This window comes from Phyllosticta capitalensis (assembly GCF_038381095.1).
Source record: "Phyllosticta capitalensis strain CBS 128856 chromosome Unknown BKA78scaffold_3, whole genome shotgun sequence".
Taxonomy (NCBI): Eukaryota; Fungi; Ascomycota; class Dothideomycetes; order Botryosphaeriales; family Phyllostictaceae; genus Phyllosticta; species Phyllosticta capitalensis.
This window is the reverse complement of record NW_027117441.1, coordinates 1,372,539-1,391,471: the sequence shown is the minus strand read 5'-3', so window position 1 is coordinate 1,391,471 and position 18,933 is coordinate 1,372,539. Positions and strand designations below refer to the sequence as shown.

The 18,933-nt window shown below is 57.5% G+C and overlaps 9 protein-coding genes across 9 annotated transcripts; 3 read left to right on the top strand and 6 right to left on the bottom strand.

Moving 5' to 3' along the window:
* Positions 1 to 1,144: 1,144 nt before the first annotated feature.
* On the bottom strand, positions 1,145 to 1,967 carry BKA78DRAFT_98333 (uncharacterized protein). Its single transcript, XM_066894089.1, has one exon. It carries the CDS (start codon positions 1,685 to 1,687, stop codon positions 1,232 to 1,234), a length of 456 nt encoding a protein of 151 aa, XP_066746516.1. The 5' UTR covers positions 1,688 to 1,967; the 3' UTR covers positions 1,145 to 1,231.
* A 396-nt stretch (positions 1,968 to 2,363) lies between these two features.
* Positions 2,364 to 3,017, bottom strand: BKA78DRAFT_231950 (S-adenosyl-L-methionine-dependent methyltransferase; the record flags this gene model as incomplete). The annotated part of the gene is made up of 2 exons (XM_066883787.1): positions 2,364 to 2,733; positions 2,797 to 3,017. Coding segments are annotated over 2 exons (591 nt in total), but the record flags the coding sequence as incomplete, so codon positions are not given.
* Positions 3,018 to 3,494: 477 nt separating this feature from the next.
* Positions 3,495 to 5,362, top strand: BKA78DRAFT_308918 (FAD dependent oxidoreductase). The gene is made up of 2 exons (XM_066887978.1): positions 3,495 to 3,870; positions 3,933 to 5,362. The coding sequence occupies exons 1-2, from the start codon at positions 3,712 to 3,714 to the stop codon at positions 5,211 to 5,213; spliced, it is 1,440 nt and encodes a 479-aa protein (XP_066746514.1). The 5' UTR covers positions 3,495 to 3,711; the 3' UTR covers positions 5,214 to 5,362.
* Positions 5,268 to 5,978, bottom strand: BKA78DRAFT_98337 (uncharacterized protein). The gene has a single exon (XM_066894090.1). The coding sequence runs from the start codon at positions 5,832 to 5,834 to the stop codon at positions 5,322 to 5,324; it is 513 nt and encodes a 170-aa protein (XP_066746513.1). The 5' UTR covers positions 5,835 to 5,978; the 3' UTR covers positions 5,268 to 5,321.
* Positions 5,827 to 7,025, bottom strand: BKA78DRAFT_308913 (uncharacterized protein). Its single transcript, XM_066887977.1, has one exon. The coding sequence runs from the start codon at positions 6,755 to 6,757 to the stop codon at positions 6,122 to 6,124; it is 636 nt and encodes a 211-aa protein (XP_066746512.1). The 5' UTR covers positions 6,758 to 7,025; the 3' UTR covers positions 5,827 to 6,121.
* A 905-nt stretch (positions 7,026 to 7,930) lies between these two features.
* BKA78DRAFT_98215 (transcription factor TFIID-domain-containing protein) lies at positions 7,931 to 9,117 on the bottom strand. The gene is made up of 4 exons (XM_066894088.1): positions 8,767 to 9,117; positions 8,640 to 8,718; positions 8,167 to 8,581; positions 7,931 to 8,115 (listed from the first exon to the last, which is right to left on the bottom strand). The coding sequence occupies exons 1-4, from the start codon at positions 9,006 to 9,008 to the stop codon at positions 8,099 to 8,101; spliced, it is 753 nt and encodes a 250-aa protein (XP_066746511.1). The 5' UTR covers positions 9,009 to 9,117; the 3' UTR covers positions 7,931 to 8,098.
* A 4,099-nt stretch (positions 9,118 to 13,216) lies between these two features.
* Positions 13,217 to 14,818, top strand: BKA78DRAFT_248731 (IDO-domain-containing protein; the record flags this gene model as incomplete). The annotated part of the gene is made up of 4 exons (XM_066884416.1): positions 13,217 to 13,674; positions 13,753 to 14,221; positions 14,282 to 14,584; positions 14,645 to 14,818. 4 exons carry the CDS (start codon positions 13,217 to 13,219, stop codon positions 14,816 to 14,818), a joined length of 1,404 nt encoding a protein of 467 aa, XP_066746510.1.
* Positions 14,554 to 16,884, bottom strand: BKA78DRAFT_98070 (uncharacterized protein). Its single transcript, XM_066894086.1, has 4 exons — positions 16,010 to 16,884; positions 15,887 to 15,941; positions 15,507 to 15,807; positions 14,554 to 15,227 (listed from the first exon to the last, which is right to left on the bottom strand). The coding sequence occupies exons 1-4, from the start codon at positions 16,746 to 16,748 to the stop codon at positions 14,859 to 14,861; spliced, it is 1,464 nt and encodes a 487-aa protein (XP_066746509.1). The 5' UTR covers positions 16,749 to 16,884; the 3' UTR covers positions 14,554 to 14,858.
* A 533-nt stretch (positions 16,885 to 17,417) lies between these two features.
* On the top strand, positions 17,418 to 18,771 carry BKA78DRAFT_350976 (uncharacterized protein; the record flags this gene model as incomplete). The annotated part of the gene is made up of 2 exons (XM_066891079.1): positions 17,418 to 17,812; positions 17,862 to 18,771. The coding sequence occupies 2 exons, from the start codon at positions 17,418 to 17,420 to the stop codon at positions 18,769 to 18,771; spliced, it is 1,305 nt and encodes a 434-aa protein (XP_066746508.1).
* Positions 18,772 to 18,933: the final 162 nt, after the last annotated feature.

Genomic DNA, 18,933 nt, shown 5'->3' with positions numbered 1-18,933 from the left:
CGGCGCGTCAATGCTTGGAAATGGGACGAACGAGGAGCAGTCGTCAGTCGCCAGCAACCAAACCAGGAGCTCCAGACAAAAACAAGGCGCGAGATCGGGCGAGCCGGAGACGGAGCTGGAGGCCGAGGAGAAGGGTAGGGTTGACAGATGGAGGGATGTTTTCGAGGTGTGTGTGTGTGTGTTTGGGAGAAGAGTTGCGAGCAGGATTGGGTGTGAGATGTTTGGAGTGGAAAGGGTGTGAGAGAGGAGAGGGAGAAGGGAAGGCTAGTGGATGATGTGGATAGGTGAGGTAGATGGAGGTCAGGTCTCACAAGGCAGCGGAGGGCACAGAGAGAGGGCGAAGGGGAGGACCCGGGTCGGGATGGGATGAGGATGAACAAGCAACCCAGCAACGGGCTGGGTAGGTGGGTGGAGAGCAGGGGGGGCGCTGGCCCACGATGACCTGTCGTCAGAGGTTGCCGTAGAGCGCCTAGTCCCTTGTCGCCGCCTACGACGAATATTTTTTTTTTCTGTCCTTCTGTTCTCGTCGACGAGCAGGGGCAGGCCAAAATCTCAGCAGAGCACACGCCAACCCACTCACGAAGAACATCCGTGATCCGACGCCCGAGAGACTCCGACGATACCTACAGAACTGCTGCTCCCTTTCTTTGACTTTTGGAAAAGCCGTTGACGCGTGCATGAGCTAGGGGCGACGAGCATGACGGCTGCCGCGCCGCCGCCTCGCCCGCTGATGGTGCCCTGGCTGAGAGGAAGCGCAAACCTTTTTTTTGTTTTTATTTTGCGGTGCATCATCTATTTTGCGCCGCCCGGCCAACAGGAACCTGGCCAGATGCGAGGAGCAGCCAGCGAGACGCAGCGACACCGCTCCGTGACAAACAGGTCCGGGAAAAGGCCCGAGAGGCGTCGTTGTCGAAGGCGCATGGAAGTGGGCGACGATTCTAGCGCCAGCGCAGAAGAGCCGAGAGCCACTGCGCCTGCGTGCAATTTGGCTTGGCCCCATCCTCAGTGGACAGTCGTGGCTGACATGCGACCGTGCAAGAAAAATGTCTTCTCATAAAAACTGCAAACGAGAATGCCCGTTTCATGCCTCGATGCCCTACCTCTACGAGGTGCCCGCCCGTCAACTACCGCCGTACCGCTGCGCTGACCGGCAGCCAGGGAGCCTTCATCAAACTGCAACCTGGCACTGGCGCTGGTAGACCCCCTTGCCACCCTTTGCCCAACCTGTGCCTCATGGCTGCGTCCTGTTGGTGATGACTCTTTTTGCACGCTGGATGATGGATGACTGCAGCTCAGGCAGCTCTCTCACCCATGCACAATGCTCTCTGCGTCGCAGCCAATGGCGTCGCCTGTATATGATTTTTTGGCCATGACTCAGGGCGTCCATGCAGATGCAGCAGTCCGGGCCCCGGTCCCTCGCTTGGTCAATCTGGCAATGTGCATATGCAGACACTTTGGCCTGCAGCTCGCAGCATCCGTCCACCAAAAGGGTCGCTCCCTCGTTTGGCTTGGGGAATATGGGGTAGTTGTCGTCCATTCTTCTGTTTCCCCATTCCTTCCGCTCTTGCCTATCTGGGCCGCCGTAGCACCTTAAATCCTCGTTTGATTGGCGCTCCACGCCCTCGCCCCAAGGCCCGACGCCGACACCATCGCCAGCAGCCAGCCATCCTTCGCCGTCAGCCACCATCTCTGTGACTCTTTCAATGCGCCAACTATGGCTCAAGCTAGCGCATCTGATGAATGCGAACAATGGACCAATGCTGAGCCCTTTCTTCCCATTCTTCCGACTCTTTCACTTCGCAACTCTCGTGGCCCAGCTGGCTTCATGACAGCGGTGACGCCACTGCTGTGACTTGACGTACTGGTTGACGTCGGACTTTGGACCTCGACAGGGATGGCACGCTGCTCCAAACAGCCCTCCATCATCAGGCTCGCGGCGTGAACTGCGCACCCACATCATCCATTCTCAAGCCGGTTAGCCAAAAAGTCTCTCTGACTCGCCTGCGCCGCAGAGATCGACTTTTAATGCACCATCGATATCAGAATGCCATTTACGACTCGCCAAGCCCAAAACGAGCCCAGCTAACCGCTCGACGTGGACTGCTTCCCGCTCCCCATCCCCGCGGATACTTTGCTGTCAACCTTCCTTGACACCATCAAAGCTTGGCCTCGACGCGACACCCTGCGTTGGTCTGGAACACCGCGTCTTGATAACGCGGGGTCTGATTCAGGGACCAGTCGACGTCCTACCACAACCATCCGCGTTTTTGTACTGCTTCTTGTTGTTGAGCCATGACGTGTTGCTTGATCGGCGACTCCACCTCTTGCTGGATCTTATGCTCTTGCTCTGCGTCGTGGCCTTTGCGCAGCTCAATCCACCAAGTCGTCCCCAGGTGATACCAGGGTCTGCTAATCTTGACAATCTCCAGACCGCTGTTTCGCACAAGTGCGCCAATGTCCTTATTCCACCAGCAACCATACTTGTCTGCGCGCATCGGGGCATTGAGGTCTAGCGACAAGTTCAACCAGCCAAAGAAGCCGTGGCCATGCTCCAGCAGCAGGATCCTGCCGTCGCGTTTGACCACTTCGCCCAGCCGTTGAAGGAGTCGTTCAGGCTGGGCCGTTGAACACAGCCCATGAGCCTGCACAACAGTATCAAATTTGCCCGGCTCGTCGACTTTCTCATCTTTGGCGTACTTGGGCCCTTCGATTGGGTCCAATGCGCTTTGGACTCTGAACTCGACATTGGCCGGTTTCCTCCCAGCGAGGAGATCCCTTTCCTTAATCTCATACCACTTTTGACGTGCAATTTCAAGCATGGGTGCACTTTGGTCCAGCAGCGTCAGACTGCGCACTTTCTTAAAGTTGTAGTGCGCCAGGCTTGGTCCGGTACCTGCGCTGACCTCTAGGACGTGACCCTCTGCTTGTCCTACAAGTTTTCGCCGCAATCTATCCACGCCAATGCTCTTCTCGGATGCGCCCACTGTTTCGTCGTATGTTTTGGCTGTGCTGTCGTACCGATCTGAGGCGTCTTCAGGAACAGGATGCGATGGCGTCTGGGGATTGAACATGGAGATGACGAGCGGGACCGTGTAGAAGGAGCCGACTGCTGCGCATGCAAGCGCGCCCCATAGTCCAAATCGACGGAATTGTTGAGCGCGAGTACTCAGTTTGGCTCCATTTCCGCCTGGCGACTCTGCGACGGGCCGCGGAGAGGGTCTGGGCTTGGAGCGCGGCGCAAAGGGTAGCGGTTTTGGAGGGACGGCACTCTGCTTGCGTCGCGACGGCGAAGACGTGGCACCCATGGCGAAGGGACGCGGTCACTGGCGGTTTCGAGATGTTTGGCGTCCGGGGCTAATGTTGAGAATCATGCACACGAAAGTGGTAGAAAGCTCTGGGCGGACCGGCATCGGGGCTTTGGGCTCCGTTATGCCGAGAGTGGCCGTTGCAGCGCGCCCTTTTCGCACCCTTTTCCTCACGCTACCCCGCGGCCAACTCCACAGGAAAATTTGACCACCCAACCCTGCCCGAAGAACTTGTGGGCCACAACGATATCAGACGACTGCCGGAAGAGCGGCTGATTTGCCGTCCGTGAGTTTCCCATGTTGTCCGTGTCCGTCTCTTCTCTTGTCATCTTTCTTCTTCAATCAATTGAGCTGCTGCGCGGCCTGTCTTTTATTGTCTTTGCGCTTCTTTTCCTCGTCTGCCGCGATGTCTGCTACGCCGCGTACTCCCTCGTCCGTCCTGATTATTGGCTCAGGAGTCTTTGGACTGTCGACAGCCTATGCGCTGGCGACGAACCCAAAGTACAAAGAGACGGATATCACCCTCGTAGATCGCTCTGATTTTCCCTCGCGAGACAGCTCGAGTGTAGTGCTTCCCGAGCCGTCCTGTCAGGGAGCATGCGAAACCAACTGACCCGCGACCCTTAGATTGACACTTCGCGTATAATCCGTCCCGACTATGCCGATCCCGCCTATGCTGCGCTTGCCAATAGGGCGCAGGAGCTCTGGCGCTCGTCAGAATGGGGTGCCAACGGCCGCTATACCGAAACTGGACTCTGTATAACCGCGGATGCAGGGGGCACCAACTACGGCATCCAGTCCCTGAAGAATGTCCGAGAGATGGAAGCCAAGAGGTTGTCGCCCGATGCAAAGGTTACGCGCAAAGAGTCCAGGGGATTCGGCAAGCCCGTGATTGAGGTTTTGGATACCGAAGAAGACCTGCGCCGTGTTCTGGGGACTGGAGGAACCAATGGCGTCCAGGGCTATGTCAACTGGTCGTCTGGCTGGGGAGACGCCGAAGCATGCATGGAGTACCTGTATCAAAAGGTCGCAAGGACGCAGCGAGTGCGATTTGTGAGCGGTACCGTGTCTCGACTCGATATCGACCACTCCTCTACGACGAAAATAATACGGGGAGCTCTACTCAACGACGGACGCCATCTATCTGCCGAATTCACCATCCTCGCTGCTGGCGCATGGACGGCTGCGCTGCTTGACCTTAGGGGGATTGCCCAGTCCAACGCACAGATCGTATCGTACATTACGATATCCGAGCGTGAGCAACGCGCACTCGAGAAGATGCCTACGGCCCTGAACCTCACCACCGGACTCTTCGTCATCTCGCCGTCGGCCAAACACATTAAGCTTGCGCGCCACGGCCATGGCTACACCAACCCAACTACCATTCCGCACCCCGAGCTACCCCTGGAAGAGGCCTACCATAATCCCATCAACGTATCCCTCCCGCGCACTCACCTTACCGACCCTCCACTTCCCGACTATCTCCCCGCTGAAGCCACAGCCGACCTCCGCAAACTTTGCACCGACCTCTATCCTCCTGGCGCTGCTCCACATGACAAGACCTTCTCGCCACTGCCAATCGCGCAGCGGCCCTTTGCGGGAACGCGCCTGTGCTACTACACAGACCGGCCGCATGGCGAATTCCTTATTGACTATCACCCTTCTTACGACGGCAGCCTCTTTGTCGTCACCGGGGGCAGCGGTCATGGATTCAAGTTTATGCCGATCATTGGCGACGTCATCGTCCAGTGCATCGAAGGGCAGACGCCGCCCGAATTCAAGGAGAAGTGGAAGTGGCCGGAGCAGCGCGTGCCCGAGGACCAGTGGGTTGGAGATGGAAGCAGAGGTGGAGCAAAGGGCATGGTGTTGGAAGAGGAGTACAAGAAGGGTGGCAAGGCGAGATTGTAGGAGAAGCATCCTGATTTTCGACGTACAAAAGTTTGTAATTTTCGTTAGACATGGTCGTCACTTGTGGAGCGTTGGCGCATTTGAGCGGCATTGGCATATCTTCTTCATCTAGAGCTCGTTAGAGGAATAGACAACATTGTCCACCAACAGCACAAGGCTGACGTTGAATCCTCCCCGCAAGAACCAACAACCAAAGACCTCTCCATTCCGATTCTCAACACTCCTTGCCCAGTCGAGCGACCCAAGCAACGCCACCGCCGCAGCCACACACGTTGACCGTGCAGCCACGCTACCCCGATTCTCCCGCGTGCCTCGGAAAAAGGAACAAAGCTTCTTTTTCGAAAGTCGGAAAAACAACGAAGACGCCCCAAAAAAGGGAAACGTGCGAAAAAAAAGAAAGCAAATCCTAGACACTCGACCCACGCCGCATGCCTGTCTGCTTTTGGCCAGATATCCCTGCCGCCACGCCGCCACCACTGCCATGCTGACGGCGTGATCCGTTTTCGCAACTGATGGTGGCTGCTGCGTGGACAGTGGACATCCTTGTCGTGGTGGGAGTCGCCTTCTGTGGATTTCTTTTGCTTCGTGGACGAGAAGAGGAGGATGCGGATGATGATTCATTCTGCAGAGACTTGGGCCAACCACTCTACCAGATGCTACACTTTAGCAAACGATGACGACGACGACGACGACGACGACACTATACAAGCAAGTATACCTAGCAGCCAACCTTGGAGAGATGGAGAGCAGTCTTGCACAGCCACCTCTCCTCCCTTCTGAACAAATCAGATGTGTGAGATAACTACTAGCACTAGTGTTGACAACGCGATACAACGCGCAGCGGGATGAATGCGAGACGCACCCTCCCGTCGCGGCGCTCCACCCCCTCCCTCCCTCCCTCCCAGCCATCACCGCGTCCACTTCGCGTTTGCATTCCGCCTTGCCCTACACACAGCATGTACCTGCTCCCTCTCGCCTCCCCACCCTAGCGCGCACTCATTCCACGGATACGTCGCGGATGCGTGCTGTTTGATCCGGCAGACTGCGAGATGCTGACTTGCACTGTTTTTCCGTGCAGCTGGGCTTCTTTCCTGCAGTTGAAGGAGGTGGAGAGGGGGAAAAAAAAAGGAAGGAGACGGAGGGATTGGGAATGAGGAAGGGGAGGAAGGAGGAAAGAGAAAGGTGGATGCGACGAGGTCGGTCCTGCTCGCAGAACTCCATGCCTTTTGTTCTTGTCTTCCTAGGTATCCTACAACAGATGCGTATGGTATGGGTTCGACTTGAGGGAGCACTCGCTCACGCACGGCAACTCCATGCGCAGGTGGAGGCAATGGAGATGGACCACAAGCTTCTCCAGTGAAGTCCAACCAGCGCAGCCATCCATCTCCTAAGCCAGACCTCCAACCGGTGAACTCCTTCCTTCCTTCCTGCAGCAGCACTTGCAAAGGACAGCACAGACTGACTACAGGACTCATGTCGTCTTCCGCCATGCGACGACGATCATGCATGCAAGTCAAAGGGGGGTCCTGTCTGTCTCCATTCATTTCGTCTGTCCCGCCTCCTTGTCCATCTCAGTGTCTGACTGGCTTGTCTCTTGCCCACCACCACCACCACCACCACTGCCGCTCAAACACAGCCAAGCTTCCCGCCGTCGATCAATGCCGTGATACATGCAGGGGCAAGCACAAACGGGGGCCAAGATGTCAAACAATCGGAAGCAATGGCGGGAGCGGCGCAGCGGCAGCGGCAGCGCGGCAGAGCGAACAGTGGGTCGGCGTGGTTGGGAGGCTTGAGGGTGTACGGCGCGTGCAGTGCAGGGAGGGAGGGAGAGGGGCGCGACATGGTTGTACAGCCGGGCGGTAGTAGGAGTACGTACACTGCACGTTACGAGGGTGGTGGTAGGGCGAAGCGAGGCGAGGCGGAGGCGCGGGAGGCAAGGTTGGCGCGCTCGCGTGCAGGAAGGCAGGCATACGAAGCCGCAAGGGGAGAAAGGAGGTTGACAGGGAAAATTTTCTTGAGGGTACGTACGCATAGTAAAATGAGCATACGAAGGCGCCACAGCAGAGTGCAGAGCAGAGTGCAGTTGAGATGAGGGTGCAAACGAGGTTCACAGCAAGGGTCCAATGTCAGTCGTGCAGGTTGCTCAATTGAAACTACCTCGCAGCTATCTCTATGTGTTGCCGCGGTAGCACGACCTTTTCATGTTCAGTCTTTTTGTATGCGTGTACCAAGTGTTCACGCTCAGGAAGTTCTCAGGCACGAACAGAAGACGCTCATCAACTGGACGGGCCTGCGCTTGACGTGCGAGAACCCCAAATGAGAGAAGAATGTGTGCAAGAGCCATGACGTCGCAACGGCGGTCATTCACCCAGGCTCAGCGAATGAGAAAAGAGAAAAAAAGGCAGAAAAGTCATCCGTCGTCATACCCACCCACCGTTGTCGAAGCTCCATCATCCTCCTGTTGTGTTCATGTCCAGGGGAAAGGTCGCCTTCGAATTCCACCGACGCAATCAAATTAATCCTTTGCGTACCCCGTTCACATCCCACCATCGCCTTGGATGTGGGGTGACAACCTCTAAGCGCGCGTGAAGAGTCAACGAGAAGGAAATTTTATCAGAAAACCCACAAGACTCGTAAAAGCAGAGGGGTGTAAAGCAGGGCCCACCATAACACCATGCAATGCCGCAAAGAAGCAGAAGACGCAATTGAAAAGCAGTCGAAACCGGTTGTACCGTCCCTCTTAAAGAGTTCAGGAAAAGTGAAGTGAAGGGTGTGCAGTGACATCCCGTGTGGTATAGTAGTACAAACCGATGAGCAATCATCAAAGACGGCGTTGGATGCAACAGTCTCGATGTTGTGAGCTCAACGGCGAAGTCGCCAGACGCTCAAGACTTGCGGAAGTCTAACGAAAGGTTAGTGATGAACATGTACCGTCGAGGCTGCCTCAACTTACCAGAGAGCACGGGGTAGATTAGCTCGAAGGCCTGGTAGATCTCCTCACGGACTTTGGCGCCAGTGAGCACAATCTTTCCGGAGACGAAGATGAGCAAGACGATCTTGGGCTTCATCATGCGGTAGATGAGACCAGGGAAGAGCTCGGGCTCGTAAGACGAGAAGTTGTGATGGCGGCTGGCCAGACCCTCCAGTCGGATGGGGAACTTGATGTCGCAAGAGCCCACGATGTTCTGGATCTTGAAGTCTGTGAACTTTGCGTTGAAGCCGAGCTTCTGGATGATGCGGGCGTACTTGCGCGAGGCAAGCTTCGAGTCGTCTTCAGACTTGGCGCCGGTGACAACCATCTTGCCCGAGGCGAAGATGAGCGCGGTCGTCTTGGGCTCACGGATACGCATGATCACGGCCGCGAAACGCTAAAGCCAAAAGTTCAGTAAGACATCAAGAACCAAGAAGCTGACGTGAAGCCAGTACCTTCGGGTTGTACTCGGCATTGCGAGCGTGAAGAGCGATGGTCTTGAGGTCAAGGCGGCAGTCGAGGTTGACCGTGGCGCTGCCTGCGTTAGCCGCGTGGCCGTGATCTTACCCGTTGCCGACTTACACAATGTTCTGGAGAGTAGGCACAATGCCAGAGACGCCGTTGGTCGCGGCACCGGGAGTAGCAGCGGGCGTAGCGGGCGTCACCCCATTGCCGGCGTTGTCTCCAGTCTTGTTTTGCTGAACGTCCTTCTCCGAAGAGGGAGGAGTCAGGTCGCCGGCGCCGCCAGGGAAGGACAAGCTGCCAGGCGCAGTGAAGGCCTTGGCCTGAGTCGCGTTGGAAGGGTGGGTAGTGAGCGAATCCATGGTGGCGAGTGGTTCTCGTGTGATGGAGTCGTGGGTGGTTGGTGTTGTGCGCTGGCGCAGTCGGCGGCGACGACGGCAATGTTGTGATCTTCCGGCGCGGAAAAACAATTGGCCGATTGTGTTACGGGCGCTAACCAAGGTGACGAGGGTTCTGAGGATCTATTTGGCAGTCCTAGAACAGGTGCAGTGCCGTATCGTGCGTGGGAGATGAACAAGTAAATGTCTCCCCTACAGTCGATGCCAAGAGTTGTAGCGGTCGGCGGGCGGACGGTCGCGGAGGGTCAAGGACGACGGCGCAGTGTCAAGAGTGAGGTCGCGACGAGGTCAGAAGCGAGGCCAGCAAGCCTCTGGTGTCGAAACGGGATGGGAGAGAGGGCAGAGTGGTGGACCGAGCAGCGGAGCCTGGATGGGCGGAGTCGCAGGACCGATGGTGGTACCAAGAGAGCGGCGCAACGCAGGTGGTCGCTGAAAGGTGCCTTTTTATGGCAAGAGGATTAAAGCGCAGGCTCTCGGATCTTGGATCGTCAAGTGCACTGATGGGGGTGGAGTTGGTGGTGGTTGACGATCGGGGGTGTGGCGTCGAGCAACCAAGAATGCGAAGAGAGACGGGAAAACGAGCGGGAGGGGAGGGAGGAGGCAGCGCTCCTTATATGCGCAGCTCCAATTTGACGGGCGCGCACGGACCATCTGCGCCTCATGAGTCAAAGCGCCGCCACACCTGCACCCGGCCCTTTGTCAACCACTCTCACTCTGTCACCACGGCCCATCCGGCGACTGCAAGGCCGCTGCACGTCGAGAGGGCCATATAAAATCATCTTTGTCACTTTTCTGCGCGTCGCCGACGTTCGCGTTGACCTTCTTGCTCGTCGCCGGGTAGGCAGCATGCAGGCTGGGCACAGCCGCCGGGCCAGGTTGCAGACACTCACACCTGCACAGGGAATTCACACCCTGCTGAAACACCAAGCTTCCATCTTCTCGTTGTCGTCCTCCCGTCGTCCGCTGCTCCCGTCTCCCTGTATCGCTGCCCGACGCGACATGGACGCGCAACTTTTGCGGCCTCGCCCGCGCCCGCCCTCGGAGCCCAGGCCGCGTCTTTAGCTTTTTTTTTACAGGACAGAGGCGACTTTCGGGCATGCCGCCGCCGCGCAACCCTTCGCGAAGCTACCATGCAGCTCTGCGCCACCCCCCTGCGACTCAGCTCTCAACGCGACACTGACGCGTGGGGACGGACGGACTTGGTGCGATTGCGGGGGAGCACCATCCATGGTCGCGGTGCGTGATGCGAGGGCCCAGCGCCAAATTTCAACCACCCAACGACCTGTCCTTACGCGCCCTTATCTCCAGCCAGCTGCACTGCGCCTCGATGCGCAACCGTTTGCGTTTCATTTGGATGCGCACCAATAGCTCCTCTTCAATGCCCTCTGCCGCCCATCGTGTGGCGCCTCGCATTAGCCATTGCCCAGCCACAAGCTCCAGCTGGAATCCAATAATGCACGGCACCTCGGATACTCGCCCGCGGAATACGCCAGTTGCCAAAAAACAAGCTTATCCCAGTCCACCGTAGGGCGCCACCTCTTGATATCACCGTGACGTCCGTTTGCAGCCCCTGATCCAGCATTCCAGAGCCAAACTTCAACACCACTCGACCGACTGGCCCCTTGGAAACGCGAATGCCGACGCTTGTCGCCAACAAGGCACGGAGAGAAGCCGGCCACCGACCCAACATCTCACCATCTCGAGTGGACACGTTGCCGCACGATACTTGGATTTATCTCGTATACTTGGCTCAAGGTAGGGTTGGTCCATGATCGCGACGCCCTCAACACCGCCAGAGCCGAAATACCTTTGGCTCTCTGTTTGGTCATCGCTGCGAATCCTACCCGCATCCTCCAAAGCCCAACCTAGAGTTATGACTGGAGCCTTGTTGGTCAACCCAAGCGACGCCTCAGCATTCCAGCGCCCAAGCAGGCTAGGAGCCCAGACCCACCACATTTCAGACATTCCCGCGACGCGAAGGCATCGCCCTGTCTTGTGCGTTCTTGCGCGTCAAGTCCGCGTCAACGGCATCGCTTTACCACCAGTCTCTGCGCGAACCGCTCCATGTTCTGGAAAGAGGCATGGGCACCGACCACATGTCATCATCGCCATGGCGCCGTGCATCATTATGGCGCCCACGCGAGACGGAATAGGAGCCACTGACGCTAGTGCCGGCAGACACAGACCGACCGTTAGTTGAAGCGTACGGAGCGTGCGTGCGTGACATACAAAGCAGGGATGACTTTCTGACAGTAGGTACTTGCTCACTTGCGCAGGGTAGGTACCGAGCCGGAAACGCTGCCCATCGCGTGGCTAAAATAAGGCTGAGAGCTCGCGTGCCCACATTGAGACAGCTGGTCGGGCTGTTGGAGCCTCATTCGCCTACCGCATCCGGAAGCGAGTCTCGACTCGTCCGAGGAGACGAAGACACAAAATCCTGCCGTCATCTTCCGCTCCTATCAGGCGGTATCCACGCTGAGACGATGCGCCGTTGGGGATCCCGCGCTCACGCCAAGCCGATGAGCTTACATCGTGAGATCTCGGCAGGTGTTGGACTATTCTGACTGTCTTGCGGGACAAGGGCACATCCTGGATGACTGGCGCTGCAACTGGCCAAACACCATCGCATCGCTCGTTTCTGCCTGCCCACGGCGTAGCCAATAGGAGCAGCGAGCAACCATCAAACCCACCGTCCAATCATGGCACGTCGAACAGCACACCATTTCCATCTCTTCACCGGCGATGCTGCCGCTAGACGCCGTGACACCCAGATCTGACCGGCAACAGCGAAAAATGTAGGTACTCCACGGAACGACACATAGCGCATACGGTCATCTGCACGTCTCCACGCCAATCAAGATGGATCCGACAGCGCACAACCACCATGCCCCAGCCGTTCGTTTGCCGGATGCGCGTGCACGTGCTGCGGGCACCGTCGCTCGGGATCCACTGGACTGGCCAGTGGTCTGCCCTATCATGAGGCGCTGAATTGGTTTATGTATTTTTCGACCTTATCACAGCCGAGCCGACGATAAGCGCTGCGCTACGCTCGACGCCCGCTGCTGAAGCTAGCATTCCTGGTCTGGTGTGGTCGCGGGAGCGTCGCGACTGGTAGACATGCTGAACTTATGACTAACAGACTGGACAGTTGTGTACATACTGATCGAGATGCGGTTGGAGACAACCCTGCGGTAATTGAAGAGTTGTGATTGGGCAGCGTGCAACCAAAGAAGAACAATCGTGGTAATTGTTCTTTGCCAGCACCCATCCAGGTGACCTTGCAGGACGCTGATTTCAAAAACCAAGGACCGTCCGACCGGAGACGAGATAAAGACGCGCCGCATAGCCACCCATCCACCTCATCTCTGGACCAACGCGGCGGTGCATGCTGCAGTGCGGTGCGGAGAGAAGGATCTGGGGTCTAGTGGCGGAGCCAATGGGACGAATATCCGCACCGCTCGTCTCTCTGTCCGCCAAATTTAAGCTTCCCACCGCTCCGTGCTGGTCTCCTGCTACAAAACAACATGTGCACGGTGTACGCATACTCGAAGATAGCAACTGTTTATCAGTGCAGCGATAAGGGAAAAAGCAAGGTGTATTAGTCGGCGGCTGCGCGGGGAGCATTCCTTGCGCCGACTGCACGGTGTGCTGCGACTCAGGAAAGACAGGAGAAGGTCTGGACGACAGACTGACTGCGGGCGACGGAACAATATTCGCGTTCAACAAAGAATCGACCGTGGTGGCTTGAGGAGCAGCCAAGCGAAGGCGCTGGACACATGCTCAAGACAATTACGTACGCGAAAGTGCATGTCACTGCTGTCAAGTCGGCAGACGACGAGGGCGGAGTGCAATGGAGGGACTGGAACCGGACCGGGCCCTACCCTAGATGAACCGAAGGGAGGGCGCCGCTAGGGTGTGTAGATACGAGTCGGGGGGATCTTCATGGGCGCGGGTTGGTTTGACAAGAGAGGCCGGAATTGTTGTGCTTTGAGGCCGGATTGATTCCGGCCTCGATCTATATATGCGGCTCAAGTCGCCCCTCTGCAGCTGCGAGGTTCCTCTTCTGATTTCTTCTCTCCACCGCACAGTGGGCTTGTCAAGACTCTCTGTGCTCTTTTGGTCTCTCGATTTGATCTTTTCCTTCGTCAACGACGACTCCAACTTGCTTCGCAATGGCGCCGGCCCCTGCTCCCCCTGTCTTCCCCTTCCCCCTTCTCAACCCCCACACCCCCATTGATGCCTCAACACCCCCTTTCACCGTCTCGTCCCACCGCGGGTTCCTGCCATGCATCGAGCCTCCGGCCACGCTGCCTGCAGGCTTCGCGCCCCTCGAGTCCCTCTTGTCGCGCATGCCCATCGTCACGGCCGACGGGTCTCCCGGTCTGCTGGCCAAGGGCAAGCTGGGCGAGGCCGTCGAGCAGGAGCTGCCCGACTTGAGCGCCGAGGTCGAGAAGCACCGCGACGACGCGGCGCTCATGACGGCCGTCTACCGCGACTACTCGTTCCTGCTGAGCGCGTACCTGCTCGAGCCGTGCCATGAGCGCTTCGTCCGCGGTGAGGACGGCTACGGCCTGGGGAGGCAGCGGCTGCCGGCTGCCATTGCGAAGCCGATGGTCAAGGTTGCTGAAATGTATGTCCTGCCGGCCCTTCTCCTAGATCTCACCCAAGAGGTCTCTTGACTTGAGCATCCATCACTGACGTCGAACAGTGCTGGCTTCAAGCCATTCATGGAGTACGCGGGCTCCTACGCCCTGTACAACTATCGGCTGGAGAACCCGGCCGAGGGTCTCGAGTACGACAACCTGCGCCTGATCCGCGCCTTCGAAAAGGGCCTCGACCCCAAGTCGGACGAGGCGGGCTTCGTGCTCGTGCACATCGCCATGGTCCGGCACTCGGGCAAGCTGGTCAAGGGCGCCGTCGACGCGCTCAACGGCGCCCTGGCCGGCGAGCGCGCCAAGTTTGACGACGGCATGGCCGACATGCTCCAGGCTCTTCAAAAGATCAATGCCGTCATGGACACCATGTGGAAGAAGAGCAAGCCCAGTGGCTACGTCACGTTCCGCACCTTCATTTTTGGCATCACCAGCCAGAGCATGTTCCCGAACGGTGTTGTGTACGAGGGCGTCAGCGAGGAGCCCATGGCGTTCCGTGGCGAGTCTGGAGCCAATGACAGCATGGTACAGTTTCCTTTTCTTGCTTTTCATCCATGGTCTGCCGGCTGACAGTACCTTTTGCAGATCCCGCTCTGTGACAACCTGCTCCAGATCTCCATGCCCGACACGCCCCTGACGGAGATCCTCAAGGACTTCCGCCAGTACCGGCCGGGCAACCACCGCGACTTCATCGAGGCCGTCAAGGACTACGCCGACATGGCCAACCTGCGCGACTTTGCGCTGCGTGACTCCAAGTCGGCCCTGCTGTACCTGCGTGCCATGAACTTCGTGCGCGAGTTCCGCTGGCGCCACTGGTGCTTTACCCGCGAGTACATTCTCAAGCACACGGCTCACCCCACGGCCACTGGCGGTAGTCCCATTGTCACTGTAAGTTTATTGCACCTCCCCTCCTCCAACGACTCTGTTTTGTGCTGACGGTGCTCTCAGTGGCTCCCCAACCAGCTGCAGTCCGTCTTGTCCCAGATGATCGAGGTCGAGCAGTACTGCGCCGACGAGCCCGGCACGGTCGACATCATGGAGCTGGTCCGCTCGCAGCAGACGGCTCTGACCAAGGAAGTCGAGAAGTACTGCGCCGAGCGCGGTGCTGCTCCGCCTTCCTAAACCTCCTTTCTAACCCCAAGCTCTTTATTCTGGTGGCGTGTTATCGCAACTCATTTTCGGACTCTGCACGGCGTCTCCAACGTCGTGTGAGCAACGAGGCTACGAAAAAACGAACGAAACGAAACGATCCAAGGAAAGAAAAATCTTCTACGATACCCCGGGTACCCTGTCTTTTTCCTTTGTACTCTGCACGGCGGGAGGATGATCCCTCCGTGTGAGCAATGAGGCTCTTTTTTTCATCAGTACTCTGCACGGCTGGTCGCTTCTGTACCCTGGCGATCAGTCTGTGTGAGCAACGAGGCGTTTTTATATCTTGTTTTGGGAACATGATACCCCCGGTACACGAAAGTACTCTGCATGGCGCGTTTGGGAAAGCAAAACAAAATGCGTTGTGTGAGCAATGAGGCTTCTTTCTAACTCTTGTACATTAGCGATACCCTCCTCCCCAGGTAGAGAGAGACGAAAGCGATTTGAAATGCAAAATTGGTATTTGGTTTGTGGCGCTGGCCTGCGTGTTTTGTATCTGTGTATGTGAAACAGCGTATGCCCAGAACGACGGTGCGTATGATGGCTGCCGGTACTCTAAAAATGTGTGTGTGTGTGTGTGCAATACTGCGCCGAAAGAGAAAAGATCAGAACATCAGGACCGCTTCTCGTACGCTTCTGCTTCAACGGGCAAACAACTTACAACGGGGACTAGGTACTGGAATGACGCAAAAGAATGCCATGCGTGACAAGCTGGCAAGCGAGCAAACCGCAAATGAAGAGCAAGTACTGAATCGAGAAGAAAGTGTCGCGCGCGCTGAAGAAACCGCTGCCAGCACCGGCCGCTGAACGTCAACGAGGGGAAACGGAACGCTACTGGGACGACGACTGCGACTGCGACTGGGGTTGTTGGGGTTGCGAAGACTGGGCCTGAGGTTGCTGGTTGTTGGCCTGATTCGGCTGCTGCGCGTCCACCGGCGAAGAAGAATCCTGAAAGAAGCCCGCTGTATGCCGGAAACGGAGAACAAAAGGTTAGCAAGACCGGCCTGGGGGGGCTTCAAGAGCTCTTTCCCTTATCTGGACCTTTTCTCAAGCCTCGCACGGCCGACTGGATGACGACGTCCTTTTCGCTCATGGCCTGCTCGACAATCAGGCTGTGCAAGTAGATGCGGCGCCACTCGCCCCGCGTGGCGACGAGGATTTCACATTTCTCCTCGTTCTCGAGCGCGCTCAGCAGCCGCAGCTTGCTCTCCACCATGAGGTCCGAGTAGTCGCGCATCAGGATCCCAACGGCCTGCGCGCGCAGCGTCTGCGGCCTCCCTCCTGCTCCCCCTCTTTCGAGACCTGGGGCTCCGGGCCCGGTAAACAAGGCGGTCGACGGTCGCGGCGAATGCCCGTTGGAGGTGGTCCCATCCCGCTCAGTCGGCCAGGTCGAAGCGTCCGGGAGCAAGCTGGTCATGGGTCTCTTGACATTGCCGGTGGTAGGGTCCAAAGCCTGCGGAGCCCCCCGATCGCGCTCTTGGATCGGGGTGAGCTCGGGCTTTTGGTCCTCGCTGGGGGTCGCCACGGTGATGCCTGGGTTCTTTGGTCTCCTGTACTGTGGTTGGGGGGATCTGCTGCCAGCGCCGGGGCTAGGCGGCGCGGATTGGCTGGCTTCGGTGCTGTTGAAGCCGGCTCGCAGGGCCAACTTCTTCACGCGACCCGCGGCTTTTTCGAGCGAGGGCGGCGAGCCTCCTGCGACTCCTTCCTCAGGGGTGGGTTGGCCGTCGGATGGCAGCGAGTAGCGGCGAGCCCGTTGTTGCTGGGGGGCGGGCGGTTGATGTTTGTCGGCCCTTAGCGAGTAATCCGGGGTCTCGTCTAGCTCTTCGCGGAAGCGGCTCTCAGAGACGATGGGTTGATCAGTGTTGTTTCGGCGCAATGCCATGTACGGGGCGATGGAGGGCATGGGAGGTTTGCCGTGCCGGACGGGGCTAGAGCTAGTGATGGCCTTTGGTTGCGCCACGTACCAGACGGCGTGGTGTTTTCCTTCCCCTCGACGTGTTGCTAGAGAGAAGCGGGGGAGAAAGGGGAAGGGGAGGGATGAAATGACCTAAGTAAATCGAAGCGTTGGACCGAGAGGCCCGCCCGGGCCGGTTACTTTGGGTTTGAAGGCACGTGGTTAGGACCAGGACTCATTTCTAGAGCTTGAGGAAAATGGTGTTCGCTGGGGGCCAGAACGTCAAGACGAAGAGTCCAAGAGATGAAGAAAGGAACGCTTCCTGGGGCGCCGTTTCAGCTTGACGGCGACAGAACCAGTCGCTGGTGCGCGTCGGTCGTCACTCGTATCGATAGAGAGACGTGCGCCTTTTGACTCGTCCAAGAAATGAGAAACAACCTTTTTGCGTGATGCAGAAATCGAGGCACAGGTTGCCTGTTTGCGGGGTGGAAAGGCCATCCTGGCAAGAGAGACTTAGCAAACAAACGCCGCCCGTCAGGTCGCGTCCAATGGTTTTGTAGAGGCGCGCGCTCCCGTGCCCACCATCATCGCACCGACGACTCATCATACCAACAACAACCCCAGCGAACATCACACAGCAAGCCCGCTGCATCGACCGCGCTACCGTACCGACTCAAAATGAAGTCTGACCATTATCTCAATCTCTGCCTCCAGCAGGCCGCCCTCTCGCCCATGCACTTTCGCCACGGCTGCATTGTTGTGCGCGGCGGAAAAGTCATCGGCCAGGGCTTCAACGACTACCGCCCAGGCTACGACGGCGGCGCCCTCAAGACAGGCCGTCTTGCTTCCAGCTCCCTGGATGGACCGGCCATTGCCAGTCTGAAGCGAACGTGTAAGCATAAGGAGAAGAAAAAGTCGACCCAGCCCTTTACCCCGTTTGAAACCGTCGACGGCATGGGTGGCGGTCATCACGCCAACACTCCAATGTCCATGCACTCGGAGATGATGGCCATCTCCTCGGCTCTCTCGTCCTCCAGCACGCTGGCAGCCAGCACCGTGTCTCATCTTCAACCGTGCTTTAAACTATCGGGTTCTTCCAAACGCAAATTCCGACTACGACAGGGAGCCATCAAGAGCTACGTCGAGCGCGTCTGCAAGGACGTACTCGAGGCCCAACAACAACGACAACGACAACGACCGCAACAAGGCGCTGGCCAGGCTCAAGCCGAAGAGGGGCGTTTTGAAGCCTCTGCATCTGGACAGCTCATGCCTGAACGCGCCCTTGCCGCCGTTGAAGGGTGTGGCAAATCACCAGAAGAACGAGAACGAGAACCGTGGTCATCATCAGAAGCCAGGGCTTTCGTGTCAGTCTGCGGCTAAGCAGCACCATGCGCGCCATTCAAAGGCCGGAAAGAATTCATCCCTTGATGATGAGAGTCTCAGGAACTACGTTCTTATTCCAAAAGGACACCCCGGACGCGATATCCACAGTGTCAAGGACCGCATGAAGCACCCCAAGCTTGTGGGTGCTGACCTGTACGTTGCTCGCCTTGGCCACTCTGGAGAACCACAGACAAGCCCCAGCAGCAAACGATCTCCGAAAAGGGATGCCTTGGCTCTAGACAAGGATGCTGAGGATGAGGGTGCAGCATCAGATTCGTCGGGCACAACTTCATCGACTACATTAACTACCGGTTCGCTTCATGATGAACTTACCACGATCGAGAAGCCACGGAGGCTACCTGCTCCGCGCGATGATGCCTTGGACAATCATTCACATCCCAATTGCACGATCCGTGCCTCGCGCCCGTGCTATCGTTGCCTGTCGTACATGAACAATGTTGGCATTAAGCGGGTATTTTGGACCAACGAAGAGGGACTGTGGGAGGGTGCTAAGGTGAGGAGTTTGATTGACGAGTTGGAGAGCGGAAACTTTGGTGCTATTGGCGAAGGAGGCGGATTGGAGGGCGGTGGAATATACGTCACGAAGCATGAGGTACTGATGCTGAGGCGGTTGATGGGGCAAGGTTGATGGCTGGCGAAAGTTGGTGTTGAGCAGATGATGTTTTGCAAACAACAGCTTGGAAACATGCGATGGAAGAAACAATACCCGCTGACGTCATTGAAACGATGCCGGCCCATGTTTCTCAAGCTTCACAGACACGGCAAATTCGCGTTGCGTCTTCGACGTGAA